The 18,486-nt window shown below is 30.1% G+C and overlaps 1 protein-coding gene across 1 annotated transcript; it reads right to left on the reverse strand.

Annotated features, from left to right (window-relative positions):
* Positions 1-771, reverse strand: LOC129307867 (ethylene-responsive transcription factor ERF096-like). The gene has a single exon (XM_054948805.1). The coding sequence runs from the start codon at positions 588-590 to the stop codon at positions 177-179; it is 414 nt and encodes a 137-aa protein (XP_054804780.1). The 5' UTR covers positions 591-771; the 3' UTR covers positions 1-176.
* Between the last annotated feature and the right edge of the window lie 17,715 nt (positions 772-18,486).

Raw genomic sequence — 18,486 nt, forward strand, 5'->3', positions numbered from 1 at the left:
TCATTAATAATAATTAGCGCATGCATCAAATATCGATTGCTTGTTATATGCAAGAATCGCCTTCCAATCTTGCCAGACGGAAGTGGAATCTATCTCAGGGAAAATGAAAAATATTTGAAAATCAAACCGAACTCTGGCTCGGTACAAATGGACATAATTCTACGAAATCAAATATATCAATTTCCCGTCATCCTTGTCTCTTCAAAATCAAGAAGCTCCTCCAGCAATTTGTCATCCAAGTACTCAAACTCGAACACTTGTTTTCCATGCTGCGCATGACTACTCGGCGGAAGAGAAGAAGAGGAAGAAGCAGAGGACCGGGAGTCGGCCACGGCATCGGCACCGCCGGCCGAAAGTGGGTATTCATCCGGGAAGTTGAGGATGGCAAATGGGCCTCTCATGGCGTAAGCGGCCCTGTCGTAGGCCCTGGCGGCATCCTCCGCCGTGTTGAAAGTCCCCAGCCACACCCTCTGGCCCTGCCTCGCCGAGTCCCGAATCTCCGCTGCGAACTTCCCCCACGGCCGCCGCCTCACTCCCCGATACCGGACAGCATCACTTGCCCTTCTAGATCCCGACCCATCTGCCTCCATGTCCGGCCTTGTTATTTACTTGTGTCTGCTTATTGCATGCATGGTTTTCAGATATTAAGATTATATAGATATGGTTTGAAAAAATGGGGGCCCGATCGAGTAACAAAGAGAATCAGGCACGTGAGCGACGAGGAAAGGAATGTCTTTTTGCACGTGTGGAAGAGAAGCTTAAGGCAGCACCTTGAAAGGTTGCATGTCCATTGTATCTGGATGGTCAAGCGATGATGGCTCTGTACGGGAGGTTTCCTCTTTTCAGCTCATTTCCTTGCCTTGCTTTTGCGTCCGATCTTGACAGATTTTTCAATCCGGCTTCACTCATGCATGAAACTCACTTGCAAACAAATGGAATTCTATCCAATCCATGGCCCAGCGAGAGCATGTAATTAATTGCGAGACAAAAAATCAATCAATCAACGAAATTGAATCATCCTTTTTTTAAAGGTTAAACATGTCGATCACGTGAAGTATTCTGATTATTCCCCCAACGCGAAAGTGGGTTACTTACGTTGTGGAATCTTATCGAATACCGATTATCTTCACTGCCTTGTTAATTTAGGAAACGCGGCTAATTTTCCAATGCATTCACTTTATCATGTCTTCAACGATGGTTTTCCTTGCTGTGATAAGACTTTGATGTAAGAATTTGGGGAAACTAGAATGGAAAATCTTCTTTTCAGCTATTGGGCCAAAAATGAAGGATGTTGGTTCACAATTTCTTACTCTAACCCAAATCTAGCTAGCTTGTTTCACCCTTTAAGTTTATTCGTCAGGGGCCGAATTTACAGAGGATCAGTACTGCTTCTAGAGATCCGAACCAGATTCCATGAGTTATTAGAAAAAGGCAGCGTACTGACCCAAAGCAGGAAAAAAAGGATATTTAAGCCAAAAATTTTAGGGTTGAAGGAGAAAGCAGAGAGAAGACAGTGTGCGTTCATGAAGACGGGTGATCAATCCAGTTCCTGTAGAAGCAACCAGAACGTCCGCTGTAAAACTAGAACTATGTAATAAAAAACAATGCTAGTGGACATAGTCACAACTCGTAATAACTAATGAGATTTGAATATCTGTGCTTGTAGGGGGGGGGGGGCGTACAAGTCGCTGGTATGGGCGTGTAAAAAATTTATGCGACAACTAGCCAAATCTAATCTACCCAACAAATTTTACAGCTACTGTTCAGTTGTTCAAGTTTATGGGCTTGAGTAAACGTAAAAAGCTCCACACATTAAATAAATTCAAGCTTAATAATTAATTAATACATGAGTTTTTGAATTAAAATATGACATTCTTTCACTATATTTACCCATTTTTTCTCCCCGTTTTCAGTTTAGTTGTTACCCATTCCTAACATGTATAAACATTAATAACAATTAATTAATATAAGACTGAAGTATGAAGTAATTTGCTAAAAAGATTGTTAGATGTGAATATGAACTTCTCTGCGTTTGCACACCACAATACAACAAGTGAGTTTCCGCTCAGATGTGGGATTGAGAAGTACGATTATGGTTATTTTAACTTATACATGGATTTAATTAGGGGTAAATTTTTATTGCCTTAACGTGTTGGTTTAGAAAAACTAAACAAGTAAAGTTTTGATTCATTTTGCTCTTATGTGCGTTCGGATACAGGAAACATAAGCTTATGAAACAAGTTTATAAAATAAGGCATCTTTATTGAATCAGACAATTTAAGAAAAGATATTGTAATTGGTTAACGATTTTTATTTTTTTTTTCAAAAATTATCAACATATTTCAATACTAATATTAAATACATCTTTCTTGCCAGCGAAGCGAGGCTTGATTTTTTTTGAAAGAAATGCAAGTCAAGACAAAGATGTCAATTGTTAATAAATTAAAAGTTGACAGGACCTTTTGGTAACACAACATATACAGGTGATTGATGATTCACTGAATTTTGCAGGCAAAAAAGATCATGAAAAAGATTCTACAAAAGAATTCTATCGGTAAAAATACTTTTTAACCCATTAATAAGAAAGTCTCCTGTCATTAGAAAATGACAGAACACTATCATTTTTCCGTCTTTGCCGTGGGATATGCAAAGTCAAAGAGAATAATACTGTAATCGCCCCCTTTTTTTAATAGATCTCAAAACCTTCCGAACGGAGATGAATTGTAGACTTATCTGGACGAAGTGCCTGATTGGATTAAAAAAATAATCGATTTTTTAATTAAAAAATTAATTAATAAAAAAAAAACCCAAACATCACTTTTTTCAGTTAATCGATTGTTGCGAAAAATCGATTTTTTTTCTTAAGCTGTATTTATGAGCTTCTGCAAAAATTCTGATCAAAAAGTATTGAAAACAATTATAAAAAAAGTCCAAGAAAAAATTATAAACAAAACATAAAATTTAATAAAAATAAAACTAAACTCTCTTTTTTCTCTTTTTTTAGTAAAAATTTAAATTTTAGATCCTTAAAAAAATTAATAACATAAATTCCTATCAACCACCATCCTTCACTTAACACTTGTTATAAAATTAATTTAAATAAAATATTAATTTATAGAGAAAAATTAATTTAATTTAATTTAAAATGAAAGGTTATTACAAAGATTATTGTAAAGGTTTAGGGAGACAAAAGTATTTTGTGTCATTTGTTATATTATTACATTTTTTATATTACCAAAATTTCTTGACAGTACTTAATATCTTTGTTAGATATAGCTCATATTTGTGATGTCATTAAAGATTAAATTATATATTATCATTCTCCTTAGTTATTGTAAAATTAATATTTTATATTTAAGAATTAAATTTTTTTTATTTTATTAAATTTATATGAATTAAGATATATTGAGTTATTTATTTATGTAAATTAAAATTGTTAATATCGATAAAATTTAAATTTTTATAATTAATTAGATATATAATTTAAATAATATATTTCATTTTTTAAATAAAATTTAATAAATTTAATAATATTAGATACAAATTTATTAATAATTTAATTTTAAAAAGTAATGTCCTTTGTGATATTTTATATAGTTAAAATTAATTCTAAATAAATTATTCAAATATTTGTAATTCTATTAAAATTAATTTTAAAAAATTATATCCAAATAAATTATGTTATAACATAATCAATTATGATTAAAATTAATTATTTAATTAATTATTTTTATAATTAATTATACTTAATTAAAATTCAAACAGGCCCATAATTATCAGGTTGTTAAACTTGTGACAAGGATGTAAATTTAGATTGTGAACTCAGATCATAAACATGTAAGAGTTTATCTCTATTAATAAATAGCTATTAAAAGTATATTATTAAATAATTAAAATATAAAATATGATTGTAATTTAATTTAAATATATTTAAAATATAAATGAATGAAATTAAACACATCTACATTAATAAATTATCATATAAAACATAGAAATTTTAAAATAAGAAAACTTATATTTTGTATTTTTTTATTAATATTATTTTTTATTTTTAAGTTTTTTCTTTGAACTAGGTCCTATAACTTTTATGAACTGAATTCTGTAATATCTCAATTTAAATTTTTATAGTTAATTTTGATTAATAGAAATTTTAAAAAATATTTAGAGGTAAGAAAATTAGTAGAAAATAATTATTAAATCTAACTTAGGATATAATTTTAAATTAAATTTTTTAAAAAAAAATTATTAATAATTAATTAATTAAAAATATTATTAAATTATTATTATTATAAAAAAGAGAAAGAAAATAAAAGGAGGAGGAGGAGGAACGGTTCGGCGCTATGATTGTGTGATGTACATATATAATAATAATAAAAAAGAAGAAAGAAGAAAGTAATTAAAAAAAGACGTGGGACCCACATTCATTTTTTTTTAAGTCACCGTTCTCTTCTCATTTTCCTTCATTTCCATCTTCTTTCGTGTGCGATCAAAGAGAGCGTCTGTGAGTGTGAGTCACAGTGCAGAAGATCTAAGTTTTTAAGGTAAGAGTTTTTAATAGAATATTTAGGGTGTGATTTCAAGTTTTTCAAGACTAAGTAAGGCCATATTTGGTACATTAGAATTGTGAAAAGGGAAATGGAATTGGACATGAAATTCTTCAGTTGGCTTATTTGGTATATCAGAATTGCTTTCTTGAAGGAATCTGATTCCATCAAAATTGATAGAATCCAATTCCATTGTAGAGACCATGGAATCCACCAACTCAACATGGAATTAGCTTATGTGTCATTAAAAAAATAAAATAAAAGGTATTTTGAGCTTTAAAAGTATATTCTTTATTTTTTTTATTGTTAAGTTTTCATTAAAAAAATAAAATAAAGGGTATTTTGATTTTTTATATTTTAAATACATATACTTATTAAAATTATATCATGATTCCATCTTCATACCAACACATTTTTAAAACTCAATTCAATTCCGATTCCAATTCCAATTCCGATTCCGATTCCATCAAAAACTCTTCTATCATACCAAACGAGGCCTAAGTGTTCTAAAAATTTTTCTTAATCATCCTTCTTCTTTAGTTTCTGAGTTTGTAGTGGTAGAAAATTTAAGATCTGAAAGAGGGATGAATTTATGTTGAATAAATATGGTTTTTGAGGTTGTCAGTAGTATAATAAATGTTCTAGAGTATAAATTTGTTGATGATCTTTGAATTTGTGGCTTATGGATCAAATTCTAAACTAGATCTGAAAATATATGTTGATTTATTGAGGTTTAGATGATTATTTGGGATGAGAAATGAATTATTATGGTTTTAGGATTATGATTCTAAGCTAGAGACTCAATTTTTAATTTTTGAATATTTTAGGTACGAATTTATGAAATAAAAAGAAAATTTTGATAATAGAAATTAGTTTAAAATTTAATTTTTAGATTATTAATGTTTATTGATGAGTAAAAGAGGAGTTAAAAATTTTACTTAATAGTATTAACTCTAGATTTGTATTAAGATTGAGATTAGGAATTATGTTATATTTTTAATTCTATTATTAGAATTATTTTATTAGTTTCGAAAATTAAAACTAATATTTATAAATAATATGTTATTTGTAGATTGTATTATTGGTGAAGATTGTGGTGGGAGAGAAATTGTAAGGAATAATTTATTAAAAAGCCACAAGGTAATCATGCTTTTAATTTTTGATTAGTGTTACTTCATGTTAATTGGGTGATTATTGAGAAAATTATGAATTTTGTAATATTGTATAATTGTGCAATATTATTATGAATTTGTTTGATTATTGTGGGAGGTGTTGGGAGACTTGCTATTGTTGTTGTATTTATGTGCCACGTGGTACGCCCCTATTGGAGCTCAATAGGTGGCTTGTAAGGGCTCGGGCTAATCTACCTTTGGCCGGGTAATTTAACACCGAGTGAGGGCTACGGCTCGAGGTTAATGGAGGGATATAAGGATGGTTGTTTATGTGTATTGTAATATTTCTTATATTTGTTGGAATTATATTATTTTTAATTTTCACTTAATAAGTACACACTTAACTGTTTGTATACACTATCATAAATTGGCTTTGGTTACTGGGACTTTTGAGTCTCATTATGTGGTTAACAATTTTTAGGAGAAGAGCCACGAGTGATACGTGGAGGAGTCCCAGAGGCTTAGTGGTATAGATCCACTGTCTCTTTTGGATATTTAATTTATGATTTATAATGTGTTATATTGCCAATATTAGGCTTTTTGTTTATTGTCAATTATATGAATATATAAATGTAATCATGCCTTTCAAACTATTTCTATTTTTGATACAATTTGGATGACTGTAATTTTAATATTTGGTTTACTTTGGATTGGTTAAAATGGTATGATTATAAGGCCAAATAACTGGCTTGTGTTGAAAATTTATTAAATTGCTTATTTTACTTGTTGGGAGTACAAGGATGGACAAATGTGATTTAGTTTACTTGTTGGGAGTATAAGGATGGACAAATGTGATTTAGCCTAATGGCATGTGGAAGGTAAAAATTTATCCGAAATGTTATAGTGTGTGAGTTGAAGCCAATTATAAAATATTTTATATTGAAATTATTGATATAAAAATGTGTTGGGTGGCTGTAACCCAACTATGGTTGAGTTAAATTATTTTTTAAAAAAAAATTTAGTGTGTTACAAATTCTTTATAGTATATATTTAACTTGCTCAATTTAAAAAAAATGAGTTAACAAACTTGCTTTTAGTTTCAATTTATGAATTAATTGACATGATTTTGTAAGTGAAAACATTAAAATGATAAACTTAAAAGTAAACTCTTGAGTTTAATTGAATTTGCATCTAATTTAAACTTATAAGTAAGTTGACACGATTTTATAAGTTAAAAATATAAAAACGTTAAATTTAAAGAGTCAAATTTGAGAGTTTAATAATTATGATTAGTAAACAAAAATTTAACTGTAATTCAATAAGAGTGACAATTGACAATCAAGTAAGACTTAAATATCCTGACTAGAAGTAATTTAAAACAAAAATCCCCGCATTTCTAGCTATTTTAATAGATGTTCCATATTTGCAACCTATTTTTCTTTTAAATACTTTTTTCATCCAAAGTATCATTAAATTAATGTGTGTGTTTTTAACCGTTGATTCTGATATTTAGCCCTTATTGCTGTAGAACCTTCTACGCCTGGGCCACCTTATCAATAAAAAACAGCGGGCAGCATCTTATATTTACCAATTTTTGGAAATTACGACAATGCAAATTTCATGAACGTCAGGGCTGGAGACCGCGTCTACAGCCCCCTAATTTTTCAAATTTTTTTCAGTGAAATATAAAAATTATATATTTTCTGCCTTTTAAATTAGCATATTGTAGAAATTCAAAGACACTAAATAAAATTTTTATTTTAATTCTACATGTAATCTTTTATATATGTATTATGCAACTGTGTTCCAGTAGTTTTGAGATATATTGTCATAAGATTTACTTATTTTCATTATGATAATACTACACATGCTCTTAAAATATTGATGTCATTTAATTTTATTTTAATTTTATATTTGATGAAAAATTATGAGAATTATTACTAACAAATTTTATGAAGTGTTGCAACAAAAATCTAAAAATATATTGAATGATATATGTTTGATATCTACCATAAAATCACTTATTCAAAAATTAAGAAATTAGGGTTAAGATGTTCTTTAAAAAAAATTACTTTCTTTGTTCAAAAATATAAGGCATTTTTAATCGAATCTTATTTCTCAATAAAGTAGCTACTTACTTTCAAACTAACTCTATCTTTTCATATTTATCATATTAAACACCCTATAATAAATATAAAGTCATTTATCAATAGGGGCATTTAAAAAAAGTAATTATTACACCTCAAAAGACTAAAAATGCCTTATATTTTTTAAAATTCAACTTCTTAAGAAATGCCTTATATTTTTTAACGAAGGGAGTATTTTTTATAATAACTAAATTATTGAAATTTATGATATAAATGGGTTTTGCTTTGATATAATTTGATTTCATTGACATAGATTTTGTAACAATTGAGTATCATTGTTGTGATGATATATTATTTACTTCGATTGTCAATTAAAAGAATTAAATAAAAAATTCAGTAAGCAAGTAATAGAATTTCTTATGTTAAACTGGATTTTCAATCTCAAGGATGTATTTAAATCATTCAATACTCATTGGGAAGATGAAATTTTCTCCAATTTAATTATATTTTGTATTAAGAAGAAGATTGCTAAAAACTTTATCATAGACATAAAAATATTCATGCCATGAAAATTTGATGAGAAAAACTTAAAAAATAAATAAATAATTAAATATATATATTTATTATAAATTTATAAATTAAATATAAATATATGCATTGAAAAATTTATGTTATATCAATGATATATATGTATATATATTGAACTTTTTTTTTTATTATATATACTTTATCATTTTGGTTTCCTAATAAATATTTCTGGCTCTGGCCTGATGAAGCTAAGGCTTATCTATCTCCTTTTCCAGTTAACTTAAATTAACATAATAATATATTCCTATAAAAAATGAAATTTATAACAAGCTAATACTATTTATAAGCAGGGAAATTTATTTCAAATGTAATGTGATTCATGAAGCCATGAACCTATCCAAATTAATTTAGAAAAAAATTGTAAAAATTCGAAAGAATTGAGAAGAAGGGATTCTCAGTATTGGAGTTCAAACAGGGCATTAAACAAGTACTGTTTTTTCCATGGTTTCATATTTTGACTGAAATATTAAAATCCCATTTAGGCTTGATCGCCAAGGTAGTTCCAATATCATATCCATAGGGCCCATTATTCAACACGGATCAAGCCGAGGAATAGTGGAACCGGAGGCTAATTGGAGCCATCTTCTTCTTCAACGTTTATATCCAAGTTTGAGCCCCAACCGAAGCCACGCTAATCGTTTCTGTTGTGCAATATTAAAAAGAATTATTTAGGTTAGATTGTTGGACATAAATCAATGTGAGAATCAAATAAAATTAAACTCAATAATTAATATAAAATAAAAATAAAATATTTAAAAATTTAAGATTTCAGGTTTTGAGTTAAGATGTAATATTCATCTAGTAATCTTATCCATTTTTTTGCTCTCTCCATTTCTGGGCAATTGCTCTCTATTTTTAACAATTCAATCTCCTAGTAACAATGTAATATGAAGGATTGGATGATCCCCCACACAAAACATTTATTAAGTAAGGGAGAAAAATCGGTGGTGTATATTCCTCTAACCAAGTTTTAGGTTCAACTACCCTAAAATATTGTCAATAAAAAGGCTAGAAAGTGAAAAAGTGTGCTTGGTATATGTTGTATAGAGTTGATTATCGATTTATTATAAGCAAAGGTTGTTGTCCATGAATGGATGATTGTATATGTGTTGATAGGAGAAATATTCAGTGAACATGAAAGTTAAAGGTTCATGGAATATGAGATAATGAAGGCGGTGGTGCAATAACTCAAAATTGAGAAATTATAGTTAAATTTTTTAAAACTTAAATGTAATTTGTAGTTGGGTTGAAAAAATAATATTATCCCATTCATTTAACTTTTATCTACGACTACAATTTTAAAATTTACAAGAAAGAACTTTAAAATTCATCAGTCCAATTTTTTATTTAACAATTAATATGACATAAAGTTTTTATAAAATTAATTCTGCTTAGTTAAGACTATAATTGGTCTAATTAGGGTGTAAGGAAAGTAACATAACTTATTTGGAATTTACATATTTAGCCCACATGTTGTTTAAGGCCAGACTTAATTAATAAAGTTATTATTGAGAATATATGGTGTATTTTTGTTATTTGTAGTGCTTGTTTCATATTGTTGTTTACCCCATATGGGCATTTTAGTCTTGTTGTCCAGGATATGTTTCCTATGTATACTTTTGTACAAACTTTGTCTTAGTTAATGCAAATACGTATTATTCATAAAATAGCATGTTGCATTCAAATTTGTTCGTACAGATTTTAGATCCACTAGTTTCAACATGGTATCATCGAGCAAGGCTGTGAATTGGGCCTAATGGAGGTGCCTGTCAAGATTGGAATTCAAGAAATGGGTTACAAAAAAAAAAGAGTTTGGACCCATCAAGGAGGAGCTCCAGCAAATTTTCTTGTGTCATCCAAGACACTGCATTCCGTTTAAGAAGTGGGCTGGAAAAGCAAGAATCCGGACACATCAATCAATCACAAGATCCAACGAGGTCTCTTCAATGGCTCAAAACATTGCGCTTCAAATTATTCCAAAAATGCGTCGTTCTTTGGTTCTTTCCTTACGCCAGATTGATTCGTGTCTCTTCCAGAGAAGTCAATCCCACTTTCCCTTTTTCTAAGCCACAAACTCTAGACGCGGCAATCTCCACCATGCCAGGAGACAAAAAAATAAAAAATAAAATAGAATAAAATAAAAACACCATCACACCTATAGGTTTCACTCATGAACTCTATCTCCATCCATATGATACGCAGGCTATTTCGCTTGTCCCTCATGTTCTTACCAGACCAGAAAACTACACAATATGGAGTTGATCGATGCAATTGCGTTTCTAGGGAAACATAAACTCGGCTTTATTGATGGATCTTGCAAGAAGGAGGTTCAAGATCCATCACATCATGCGCAATGGGAAAGGTGTAACACGGTTGTGGTCTCCTGATTGCTTAACTGTGTCTCAAAAGAGTTGGCTAGTGGAATGGCATACGCGCAAAACACGTTTCTCATCTGGGATGATCTAAAGGAGAGGTTTGATAAAATAATGGAGTCTTGTATATGTTTGATATATCGTGAATTAATTTGCATGTTCAGGGATCCCTTTTGGTTCCAAGTTACTTCACTAAGCTGAAAGAGCTATGGGAAGAATAGTCATCTCTAATCGCTGTGCCAACCTGTTAGTGTGAGTTTTCAAAGATTTATGCTGATATAATACAACAGCAACTCCTCCAACAGTTTCTTATGGGATTTAGTGATGTCTTATAGTCAGGCAAGGAGTCATTCTCTTGATGGCTCCTCTTCCATTAGTTAATCAAGCTTACAATATGATTATGAAGGATGAGACTTAGAAATCTATCATCGGATCCAACAAACCCTCACCCATTGAGGGTAGTGCTCTAGCCTTAGGGAGAGTTGTGAATTACAGATTTTTTTTATTTTTAAATTGTGAAGTTATAGTTGTAAAATCTTTAAATACTAATTACAATTAGCTACCAAATTCAAGGTAATCAAGGGTCTAATTCCAACAAAGATTATCAAGTTTATAATTAGTAGAAATGGGATCATAGGTTTTTCATAATTTGAAGTACTTAAAGATCCATTTAATAAACTTTTAATCAGAGTAAAATAACGTTTGAAAGAATGGAGTACCCCAAAGAAGTAAAAGATTGAAAATCTGTTGAAAAATATTAAATCATGAAAAAAAAAAGCACCAGGGCTTGTGCACATGCGCCGCGGCTGTCCCCTTTTTGTGCCACATGCCATGGCTTGTTGCACATATTAGACAGCCATTTTGCTGTCATTTGACAACAACCCAAGGCAACTTCTGGCATGGCCCCATTTCTCCGTCTGACATCCACATGAGGTAATCTAAATGTGTACAAAAAACTCATTTCATAAATTAGCTAATGATATAGGTTTTACTTTCAAATTATACTAGATAAGAAAGATGGACACCCAAACACACTTTTAAATTATTTTTACAATTTTTACACGCAAGGGTGTTCAAAACCCTATACATGTGCTAAAAACTATTCCTAACATCCAAAACACACTCAAAGGATTTAGGACTACCTGGACAACACACTTCATGCACATAATTTCAATCATATCAAAATTTCATTCCTCAACCTTTTAATATCAAAAACAACAAGGAGAGGTTAAAGCATAGCATTTCACAATCAACATCCCTACGCTGTTAGTAGTATTTTGGCCCCATCTATAGTGCATGTGTAAACAAAGTGCGTTCTAGTTGGTACTATTCAATCCATTACATAAAAATAAATAAAGTTAAGAGGCTTTACAGAAGGAACCTAAAATTTTTAAGCCTTTAGGACCTTTTCCTTTCTTACAATGAAACTAAAGCCTATAAAATATTAAAAACAAGGGATGAGTCTAGCTATTTAGTAACCAAAGTACACCTATCATTTGTAGTTGTATATTAATTGATTTAAACACATAAAAGGAAGTAGATTACTCAAAATATGAGTTTATACATAATACAAGTTGTAATTTCACAATAGACTCATTTTTATATTTCTCATTTCAAAACATCGAATATATTACAACAATAAACTTAAACATGTGACAATGACCTAATTTATCAACTCAATGCACAATGCCATAACATAAACAATCATGTGATAATGGCACATTCACTATCACAACTTACCACAAACTGAACAGTCATGTGAAACATCGGATATACACATATGCATGATTGACTCCTCTTTATAACCTCCTTATTTCCTTTGATTGAAATCATGGACTATAATATTAATCAAGGCTCTCTCTATGTGACTAGACTATCCAAGCTCGCTAATTGTGAGGTGTGACATGACCAAAGATTACAATACTTACCTTCGGGCCACAGCTTCTCCCACTCTTGAATTTCTAAGATGTCGCATACCCTAAGCTAATCTCCTTAATAAACAGGTGAAGATAGTTAGGTTATAGTCCTTTGACAAATTATGGGACAATCTATTGATAAACAGTGGGACAAGGCTTAGCCTTCGTGCACTAGAAGTTAGCCATAATTACCTTATAGATTTTCTACTTCTCTCCTTAGGCAAACTCCTGCTAAATGATTATGCAGTGTAATAAGCTCATTCATTTCACAAGTTCATTACTTAATATTAACATATTGAGTTTATGATATTGTGCTACCCAAATGAGGATTAATGTTACTTTCACAAACATTATCTACTTAACTCAGTTATCACATTCAGGCCATTGCAATCATTATATCACTTCTTATACACATTTTTCATGTTAGAATTATCATATAAACTAAACAACTCCTCATTTCAATATAACCCGTAAGGTGAAAATCTTTAAAGTTCAATTTACAATTATGATAAATTTTAGATTTTATAAAATTCATATGATTCATGACATATTCTCATTCACAATTTCAATCACACATGTAAACAAATTACGTTTCATATTACAAGTCAATTAACAAATAACTACCTAAAATAGGATTCTCTCAGTTATCTCAAAATTTTGAGAGGTCAAAGATTTATCCATCAATGACTTGCTTTCCAAGCTTAATATGGTGCGTGAAGTGATTAATCTATAATTAATCAAACCTACAATCACTCACATTACAATACATACAATATAACATCTTTCTCTACTATCATTAAAATATTAAAAGCCCTTGTTCCTTACTTTTAGGCTTACCCATAGTGTTTAATAGCTTCTATCACTCCTAACTAACAATAATCAAACTCATATAAGGTCATTACTGTCACAACAACCCTCATAACTTTACATTTATCACCATTTTCGAACATTAATGGCTCCTAACCACCACTAATGTCTAAACTTATAATTTCTAGGTTTAAACACTAAAAACAACTTTTATTAACTCTATTTAAGTCAATAGATTCAAAGCTATTACCTATATGGGTTGAAAATGGCCTTTCATTATGAAACCTTAGTAAAAAAAAACTTTAAGAAAATGGGTTAGGAAGGAAGTAGAAGAGGTTAGAAGACTTGCTCTTGAGATTTGGTAGCTTTAAAATGCCTCTAACTTTCTTAAAATTAAAGCCTTAGCAGAGCTCTAAGTCTTCTCCTTCTCCTTCTCTCATTTTCTCCTTTCTTCCCTCTATTTTTTGCATTAGTTTTGCGTTTAAATTTTGCAAAAACCATACCTTGAGCTATGACACCTATCCCTACACGCCATGACATGTGGTACGAAAAGGGATCTTCACATTCTGATTGGCCTGTGAGCTATGGCATATAACACAGAGCCATTATTTTTTGTTTTTCTCACTTTTTCATGCCTGAGTGGCCTGGATTCACTCCAAACTCGATCTCAAGATTGAAATTACAACCCAAAACATCCATTAACTCTCTATAACCACATACCACATAAATTTACTTAATTACCCTCATTTATTCAGCTAATTTAGAGTTAAATTTTGCTGAATGTTGCAATAGTTATAAGTGAAAATCAAGTTAATAAGGGGCAATATTGTTTTTGCACACCCTAACCTCTAATTATACTCAAACCCTAAGAGATTGGTTGTAATTTCTAAATTTCACAATACTTATTTGTTATTTATATTGCTTACAAATTTTTTATACCAAACCCGTGTAATGGCCAGGATCTTGTATAGTTAAGGTTTTAGTGTAAAGAAAATAATAAAAAGCTAAATTTTTTAGATTTTGGTAGGTAGAAAATGCTGGAGAAAATGAAAATGCCTTTTTGGCAAATGGCTCATGATCGAGTTCATACAACTCAATTTAGGGTGAGACGAAGTTTGCCTATAGCTAGTCCTTGCCCATTCAGTTGCAGCAAATTGGGGGATACCATACACCTCTTCCACAATTGTAAGCATCCACAACTATAATGGAAAGAGTATGTACATATTGATAAGAGTATGTACATATTGATATGAGTGAGAAATACTTCAATCTTGGGAGATGTAACATCCCAATATAAATTTTAATAGTTAATTTGGGTTAATAGAAAATTTTAAAAAAAAATAATTTAAAAAAAAATAAAAAAAATAATAATAAAATAATATTATTAAATTATTATTATAATAATAAAAAAAAGGTGTAAAAACAAGAAAGAAAGGAAGAAGAAGAAGAAAACGAATTTGCTTCGTCCGCCGCCTCAACAGTAACAATAATAAAATAATAATAAAAAAAAGAAGAAGAAGAGAGAGAAAATAATTAAAAAAATGTGGGACCCACTGAATTTTTATAAAAACTCACCTTCCTTCATTTCCTCATTCATTCCTGCGCGCGAGCTGAGGCGGAGAGAACGCGAGTCACCGGTGCGAAATATCTAAATTTTTAAGGTAAGAGTTTTTAATAGGATATTTAGGGTGTGATTTTAAGCTTTTTAAGACTAAGTAAGTGTTCTAAAAATTTTTCTTAGTCATCCTTCTTCTTTAGTTTCTGAGTTTGTAGTGGTAGAAAATTTAAGATCTGGAAGAGAGATGAATTTATGTTGAATAAATATGGTTTTTGAGGTTGTCAGTAGTATAATAAATGTTATAGAGTATAAATTTGTTAATGATCTTTGAATTTATGGCTTATGGATCAAATTCTAGACTAGATCTGAAAATATATGTTGATTTATTGAGGTTTAGATGATTATTTAGGATGAGAAATGAATTATTATGGCTATAGGATTATGATTCTAAGTTAGAGATTTAATTTTTAATTTTTTGGGTATTTTAGGTACGAATTTATAAAATAAAAAGAAAAATTTTGATAATAAAAATTAGTTTAGAAGTTGATTTTTAGATTATTAATGTTTATTGATAATTAAAAGAGGAGTTAAAAATTATACTTAATAGTATTAACTATAGATTTGTATTAAGATTGAGATTAGGAATTATGTTATATTTTTAATTCTATTATTAGAATTATTTTATTAGTTTCAAAAATTGAAACTAATATTTATAAATAATATGTTATTTGTAGATTGTATTACTGGTGAAGATTGTGGTGAGAGAGAAATTTTAAGGAATAATTTATTGAAAAAGCCACAAGGTAACCATGCTTTTAATTTATGATTAGTGTTACTTCATGTTAATTGGGTGATTATTGAGAAAATTATAAATTTTGTAATATTATATAATTGTGCAATATTATTATAAATTTATTTGATTATTGTGGGAGGTGTTGGGAGACTTGCTATTGTTGTTGTATTTATGTGCCACGTGGTATGCCCCTATTGGAGCTCAATAGGTGGTTTGTAAGGGCTCGGGCTAATCTACCTTTGGCCGGGTAATTTAGCACCGAGTGAGGGCTACGGCTCGAGGTTAATGGAGGGATATAAGGATGGTTGTTTGTGTGTATTGTAATATTTCATATATTTGTTAGAATTATATTATTTTTAATTCTCACTTAGTAAGCACACACTTAACTGTTTGTATACACTATCATAAATTGGCTTTGGTTACTGGGACTTTTGAGTCTCATTATGTGGTTAAAAATTTTCAGGAGAAGAGCCACGAGTGACACGTGGAGGAGTCCCAGAGGCTTAGTGGTATAGATCCACTGTCTCTTTTGGGTATTTAATTTATGATTTTTAATGTGTTATATTGCCAATATTAGGATTTTTTTATGTTTATTGTCAATTATATGAATATATAAATGTAATCATGCCTTTCAAACTATTTCTATTTTTGGTACAATTTGGATGACTGTAATTTTAATATTTGGTTTACTTTGGATTGGTTAAAATGGCATGATTATAAGGCCAAATAACTGGCTTGTGTTGAAAATTGACTAAATTGCTTATTTTACTTGTTGGGAGTATAAGGATGGACAAATGTGATTTAGTTTACTTGTTGGGAGTATAAGGATGGATAAATGTGATTTAGTCTAATGGCATGTGGGAGGTAAAAATTTATCTGAAATGTTATAGTGTGTGAGTTGAAGCCAATTATAAAATATTTTATATCGAAATTATTGATATAAAAATGTGTTGGGTGGCTGTAACCCAACTATGGTTGAATTAAATTATTAAAAAAAAAAATTTGGTGTGTTACAGGAGATGCTAGTAGATAGCTAGGAACATGAAGGAAAGTATGGCAACTCTTTCTCTTTAAATGTGCCATGGAACATCTTAATTGTTTGTACTTGTTGGAACATTTGGAGAAATAGATGCTCCTTTCTTTTTCAAGATAGTGAAGGTGACTTGCTTAAAGACCTTTTACAATTTCCTATTTAAGGTGAATGCTGACCTTAAATTGAGGAACCAATTTGAAGCTTGGGAGAATTAGAGAATATTGGAACCTTAGCACTTGTTGAGTGCTAATGCTGTTAGATTAGAAGTTGATGGCTCCACGCTAAATAACGGTGTTAATGCTTGTGGTGGTGTTATGAGGAATGTAAATAGTGATTGGATTCAAGGCTTCAACCATAAGTTAGGAAGAGTCCCAACCATCATTTCTAAAATTCTTGGTATTTTCAAGGATCTTAAGATTTGTTGTCAAAAGAGTTTATAACTGTGAAGGCTTTTTATAATTGTATGTATGCTATCACAATAATCACAAGGGACAACTATGTGTATTATTCCTTTAATAGTATTATTGATTTTATGAGACGGCTCCTCTATAAGTAATGAGATATTCATTTTACTTTTGTGTACATGGAGAACAATAGTTTCTTGCCAAGTTGGCTTATAACCTTTCCTAATGATTTAATTCTTTTTGACTTGCCGCCCTGTAGATAGTTTTGTGGGTGGTCTGTGGTTTTTAGTTTTTTCGTGAGTTTTGAGACTGTTGTTTTTTGCTTTGTTTGTACATCTCTTTGTTTTGTTCCTTGTGAAGTAGTTTCCATGCTTTTTATTCAAGAAGTACATTTTCCCTGGTTGCTAAACACAGGGAAAAGTGCATTTTCACGGTACCCCCAAGCAGTCTAAAATCATGAGGAGGTGTAACAGTAACCTGATATACAATATTCATGCTCAGGCAATAACTTGCTACTTAATTAATCCGCACGTTCATTGTCTTTCCTATAGACACGAGTGATCTGCACAGCCCAAACTTGATGGCGGAAAGCTACACAGTTGAAATAGTCAAATGACAAAAATTCAAGTAAACAAGAGAATGACAAGAAACAACCTTAAAAATTTCATTCAAAAAAAAAAAAAGGAAACAACCTTAAAAATGTATGCTCCATCGAATGTGATCTCCAAAGTCCGATCTAATAATCCACATAAAGAATCTACACGGCTCAAAAAATGAACCCTCAGGCGGGGAAATGAAGTCATTATTAATTATTAGTTATTAATATTGATTAATGAATAAAAAAATTGAGGGGCTGGCAAAGCACATGAGGGCACGTGCTCTACCCCCCCTGTGACTGACTGACTGCATACGGTTCAAAGGTGTGAAACTGAAATGGTTTAAAGCTCACTTGGTTGGTCAACCCAAAAAAATAATAATAATAATAAATAAATCATGCTCCATTTGCTTCCGCCAAGTTCAAAAAAAAAAAAATGATGGAACATGATTAACTATTTTCTTTTTCAGCAAATCATTCCATATTTATTATTATTAATTCATCGTGCTTTAGTTTCAATCTCATCAAATCATTCCTACTATAGTTTTTACCTTATATTTACACTATGGATACATAATTAGAGTATTTGATACTGTCTATAATTTACTAGTCAATTAATTATTTATGTATTTTATATTAGTATATAAATATTAATATTGATGATTTATTTCATAGAA

The sequence above is a fragment of the Prosopis cineraria genome, unplaced genomic scaffold (assembly GCF_029017545.1).
Source record: "Prosopis cineraria cultivar Desert tree isolate PC_DT_omini unplaced genomic scaffold, ASM2901754v1 PC4, whole genome shotgun sequence".
Taxonomy (NCBI): domain Eukaryota; kingdom Viridiplantae; phylum Streptophyta; class Magnoliopsida; order Fabales; family Fabaceae; genus Prosopis; species Prosopis cineraria.

Coding starts and splice junctions, on each gene's coding strand:
- LOC129307867 (XM_054948805.1), bottom strand. CDS start 590: ATGGAGGCAGATGGGTCGGGATCTAGAAGGGCAAGTGATGCTGTCCGG.